Here is a 5,939-nt window from a genome sequence, read left to right as displayed (position 1 = left end):
TCATCGCCATGATTCCACGTCACATACCTGCACACCACAAACAACAATTGAGATGCGTAAGTATTATCACAAGTAATTAGTGAGGCAATCCTCCCATCTACTAGGCTATACACACAAGCAACTGAGAAACCAATGTTTAACAAATAACAACCAAGCACAAACAAACCAGGAAAAACAGACGTTAGACGCTGCTGACAGGAAGTGGTGTCGACCGACACTACCTAAGTGTCGATCGACACTCCCCACTTGGTGTCGACCGACACCTACTTGGAGTCGATCGACACCGGCTCTGCAACTCGTTTCTGCGCGAAGCCGAAAGTCGAAGATCTGTTTCCCAAATCCTCCAAATTGTCCGAAACTCATCCAAAACTCCTGGAAACTCATAGAATCCAACATCCAACCACAAAGACACAAGAATACAACATAAACAACAACAAAAAAGCAAAACAAAGGATTCTCAGGCTTAGATCAGCCATGGTCATGCACTCACCTCTTTTGCAAGAAGATTCTGACTCAACAACGACGAATCCAATCCTTAGAAGCCTTCTCCTTTGTTCCTAGCACAAGATCTCTACTCCACAGGAACAGATCTCACCAAAACAGCTTAGAACAAGCCCAATATCTCTCAAGAACACAAACTCTCTCTTTTGTCTCTTTTCTTCTACAAACGGCGACCAAAACACTTTCTTCCACGACCCTAGGTCGACTTTTCCCTTATATACGTCGGTTAGGAACTTCAATTGAACGAAATCAAACCAAAACGCCAATTCAAACAAACCTGGTCGAACCAAAAAATGGTGGTGTCGATCGACACTCTCCTTGGTGTCGATCGACACCCCTTCCCAATAACCCGAAATCGGTTCGCGGGTGTTACGTTACATAAATTATGAATTGACTATTTTTTACTATTCATTTTCATTCAAACACACTATAAATTATAATTGTAACTCTTCTAATTAAATAATTTTAGAAATGTAACTTACATCCCTTGAAATATTATAAATAATTATTCTCACATCATCATCCACCATATCTCAAATTCTAAATATTTTTTTGTTGTGTTTATGTTCTTGTATGGGTTCAAAACTCATGGTAAGAGTGTAATTATGTGTTTTGTTAGATTTAGCTTATATTTTGTTCAATTTTATTTCTTTGTTTTTATGTTTTTCTTCATTCCTTCTTTGTCTTCTTATTATCTTCAATTTTCAATTACATATATATAATAAAATTTTGGTGGCTGTAAAAAAAATTATGGTGCAGATTCAACAACACTAACTTCAATCAAAGCCCAATGAGGGAATCAAGCTAAAGAAATCATCTTCATTCATGTATATATATTTTTTTAAAGCATGCAATGTTTTAGCAAAATAAACTATTATAATAGAATTATTAAATATAATTTGATATTCCATTTCCAAAATTTTACTACAAAGAGGAAATCATTAGAATTTAACCTAGCAATATAGCTTAAATTAAAGTGAATATAAAAGAGATCAAAAATTAAATTAATCTTTGGGATTTATATTGCATTTCATATGATTTTATTAATCAATTGATACTTAATTTTGCAATTTAATTATTAAATGTTTTAGGTAAATTTTGAATATCATAGTAAATTTTTATTTTTATCATTAATTTTTTTTTAAATAACTGGTATATTTTGATATTGTATGATATGAATAAATAAAGTGTATTATTGACATTCAGGAAATTTTTTTGTTATATATGTTTTTTTAGAAAGAATTTCAAAAATACATCTCTTTCAATACCACTTTTCAGAAATAACATTTTAAAAAACTTTATTAAAAAATCTTCTAAGAAAATTCTCATAGTTTTATGATTATTATATAAAAATTAACATAACTAATACAATCCGCGCATATGTGCGGGATATTACCTAGTTTTTATTAATACATCATATTATTTTACCTCTCTAATTAATAAGCAAATTAATAGGAATAAATTCTAATTTTTTGTTTGAAACATATCCTAAAATTAAGAACTCACATCCTCTGCAAATAAAAATAAAAAATATAATCTGATATATGATGAGACAACTGTAGCGATATCATATAACCTCAAACAAAACTTTATCAAGATTATTTTTGAGATTGAGCAAGAAAACTAATACAAAAATCAAACAGAATTAAATAAAGAAAACGAAAAAAACAAACAAAAATAAGTAGTATATAACTTTCAATATTATGACCCAAATAAAATGTTTTGAACTTGATATGTGGAATGGAGTGGATTGAAGGTTTTGTAGAGTTGTGAAGGCATTTAGTTTGTTTGGTGAACCATGAGTATCTCATGTTGAAATCCATACTAATTTATGAAGTTTTTAGAAGTTCAATTTTTTCTTGTCTTTAACCAAAGACGTTTACTGATTGTCAACTATGTAATATAAAATAATTCATAAAATACTTAGTGAAAACCAATATGTGATCTAAATCTGTATGGACGGTTACATACTACTATTATTCATTATTCATTACATACTACTAAAGAGTGTCATTATAGTATTTTTCACACAAATTAAGAAAAATAAACAAAATTCATTTTTACCTTTTATTAATACACTACATATTAGTACTTTTTCTAATTAATAAGATGAAATAGTAGGATAAAAAATAATTATCCCTTATATATTAAAGGAGAAGCATTTTCACACAAAATGCTGATGTATCGCATTCACAGAGTTCTGGACACTATTTTCTTTATTTATCATCAGTTTTTAATAATATTTACATTTATCTACCATAGTATTTTTCCAAAAATACAATTAACACCCAAAATTAATTTCTTATATTCTCTTTCTAAGTTAATTATATCCTTTAATTACATTTTCATAAAATCTTTTAAATAAATTTTAAGAACTCTTTATTCATATGATATGATAATATAAGATTAATAATATAATAATTCTCACGGATTAAATTTTAATTATTATACAAAAATATATATATATATATATTTAATATATATATATATATATATATATATATATATATATATACTACACAATCAAATTTTAGATTTTAATTACCAATAAATATAATATAAAACTTACAGTAAAAATATTTAAATCTTATACTGCACTATCTGCGGGTTGTTACCTAGTTTAGTCTTAAAACTGCATCAGAAACACAAAACAACATTTTTTATAAAACAAGATTAAAACCTTAAAATGAGACTTTTTGAGAAACAGAATAGTAAAAACCCATTATATTTGAGAAATGAAGTTCTGCAGTTCCAATGTACAAGAGAATAACAATACAATTACACATCTTAATTGAATGAGACTCTTGACATTATCAAACCAAACCATACTTTTGTATTAATATCGAATAAACATAACTTTAATTAATAATTTTATTGTTATTAGAATGAACCTTGAAAAATATTAGTGCATTATAATATTTATAACCTTTTCTTCTCCGCATAAAAGTCTGTTCTGGTTCATTATAAACTACCACTAGTTTAGGCAAAATCCGTATCTTAACAAAAGTAATAAGAGCAATTTCGAGTATTGGGATTGGAAGATACCTTTTTCACTTATTCATTCTTCTTCTCATTCTTCTTTTCACTAAATAAAGTAGTTGAGACTTGAGAGCCACCGAAAAGCATTAGACATCCTATCATTAAAGCAAACTTTTTTCAGTGTTTTATTTCTTAAATAATCTCTTAAAATAAAGAAATGTGAGAGAGAAATTTTGTCCCTACAGCTTGTAGAATCAAAGATTGTCAAGCTTTTGGTTTGGAAATTTCTGATAAATCACATGCATTTGTTCAAGTTTGATCCCCAAAAAAAAAAGAAGACATTTTCAAACCTTTATTCTGTAAAAGCAAACCTATTGGCTCATAGGTCAATATCAATCTCAATGAATAGTTAAGTCTTTTGATAACACAAATTTATAACATACTACTATTATTTTTCTAGTGGTTCATGACCCTCAACATTCCGCCTAAATTATAGGAGCTCAAGATAGACTCTATAGTAATTATACTCTCTTTTCCTTATAAATGAATATATTAAAATAGTATTAACGTCTAGTTACAGATATATTTTCACACAAAACACTTTCTTAATCATATCTATTAACTAGTAACAGTTCAGTAAATTTAGTTTTTTCAATAATATTTCTTGAAGTTTGCTATAGATATTAAATTAATTTGTATAAGGAAGAGAGAGTAGGATATATTAGATATTTGGTGGTTCCTAAATTAATTTTAACTAGGTGTGGTACAAATATTACGTATAGATCGAAATAGTGCTCCATGCAGACATGAACACATCACACGTACGCAAATTATGTAGTAGACACACGTACGCATATCTATACTCACACAAGTGAGATTTTCACTTTTTCAATAAATAAAAAACAGAGATCATTATCTTCAATTAGTTTCAAAATTTGTTCTTTACCAATTGCTTTAATTTCCGAGTATTTTTATTTGCAATAAAGACAAGGAGATTTTAAATGATAAAAGTCAACCATATCCATCATTTGGTCTTTGGTTTCCCGACGTCCCACTTTTGTAAAAATCTTCTGTTCATTTTCCTTTCTTTTTCTTTTTCCTACCCAACTGGATATCACCAATTATCATCATACACTAACAGTCTAATTTACTATCAATTTCACACTTCTTTTCTATATATATGCATATGCTAAGTCTTGTTAAGAGAAAGGCATAGCATTTGACATTTCCTATAAAAAAAACAATGAAGGTTCATGAGTTCTCTAATGGGTTTTCTTCGTCCTGGGATCAACATGACTCGACATCATCCCTTAGCCTAAGCTGCAAACGCCTCCGACCTCTTGCGCCGAAACTTTCTGGCAGCCCTCCCTCGCCTCCTTCTTCTTCCTCCGGCGTCACTTCCGCAACTTTTGACCTAAAAAGCTTTATTAGACCCGATCAAACCGGTCCAACAAAATTTGAACATAAACGAGACCCTCCTCAAGTTAGTTCCCTTATTGTACGTTACAATTTCATTTACATACTTCTCTTTTGTTTGAAAAAAAAATAACGTATATATCACTCTAGAATAATTTTGCATAATTGCGGCATACCTAATACGTTGACATTTATAACGACGGGAGTGCTTCCTTTTTATTATTATATATTTTTCTTTTAATGTATGATTCTTAACAAATGTAATGAATTATAATGTGTGGGTTCAGTTGGAAACGCACCCGGGAGGGACAAGGTGGAACCCGACTCAAGAACAGATAGGGATACTTGAGATGTTGTACAAAGGTGGAATGCGCACTCCTAACGCTCAACAAATCGAGCATATCACATCGCAACTCGGGAAGTACGGGAAAATCGAAGGGAAGAATGTGTTCTACTGGTTCCAGAACCACAAAGCCCGCGAGAGACAGAAGCAGAAGAGGAACAACCTTATCAGCCTAAGTTGCCAAACCAGCTTCACGTCCACTAGTGTCTCTAACCCGAGTGTAACAACGAAGACAAGAACATCATCATCACTAAACATCAGGGTATGTCTAATGTCTTATTCTTAATAAACGATTTTTTTTTATAGTTCTATTGGTTTTAATTAACAATATTTAAGGATATTTTATATGATTGTGTAGAGAGATTCAATGGTGGAGAAGCAGGAGTTAGTGGAAGAGAATGAGTATAAGAGGACATGTAGGAGCTGGGGATTTGAGAACTTGGAGATAGAGGGAAGAAGAAACAAAAACAGTAGTACTATGGCAACTACTTTTCATAAAATCATTGACAATGTAACCCTCGAGCTGTTCCCTTTGCACCCTGAAGGTAGATGAAGATGAGGCAGAAAATTGTGGAATTCTTTTGTAGATCTGGTTTAGGTTCAGAAAAAGCAATTGGTATCTAGAATTTCAAAAGAAAATAAACATAATAATAAGTTTCTAAAACTACAAAATCTACTTAAGAATTCCCTTATTAATCTG

General features: G+C 30.3%; 1 protein-coding gene across 2 annotated transcripts; it reads left to right on the top strand.

The window, feature by feature from the left end:
* On the top strand, positions 4,644-5,933 carry LOC104758005 (WUSCHEL-related homeobox 4). Of its 2 annotated transcripts, none has more exons than XM_010480804.2 (3): positions 4,644-4,978; positions 5,184-5,501; positions 5,598-5,933. In XM_010480804.2, the coding sequence occupies exons 1-3, from the start codon at positions 4,724-4,726 to the stop codon at positions 5,790-5,792; spliced, it is 768 nt and encodes a 255-aa protein (XP_010479106.1). In that variant the 5' UTR covers positions 4,644-4,723; the 3' UTR covers positions 5,793-5,933. The 2 variants fall into 2 exon arrangements, with proteins under 2 accessions (XP_010479106.1, XP_010479107.1); XM_010480805.2 differs by having other exon boundaries at positions 4,645-4,963.

This window comes from Camelina sativa, chromosome 17 (genome assembly GCF_000633955.1).
Source record: "Camelina sativa cultivar DH55 chromosome 17, Cs, whole genome shotgun sequence".
In the NCBI taxonomy this organism is placed as follows: Eukaryota; Viridiplantae; Streptophyta; class Magnoliopsida; order Brassicales; family Brassicaceae; genus Camelina; species Camelina sativa.
Note: the sequence above shows the minus strand (reverse complement) of the source record. Positions and strands in the feature narration are given on the sequence as shown.

Bases quoted from the DNA above. Each gene is read 5' to 3' on its own strand.
- LOC104758005 (XM_010480804.2), top strand. From the start codon at position 4,724: ATGAAGGTTCATGAGTTCTCTAATGGGTTTTCTTCGTCCTGGGATCAA. The intron at 4,979-5,183 runs GTACGTTACAAT...GTGTGGGTTCAG, and splicing joins CTCAAGTTAGTTCCCTTATT to TTGGAAACGCACCCGGGAGG. The intron at 5,502-5,597 runs GTATGTCTAATG...ATGATTGTGTAG, and splicing joins CATCATCACTAAACATCAGG to AGAGATTCAATGGTGGAGAA.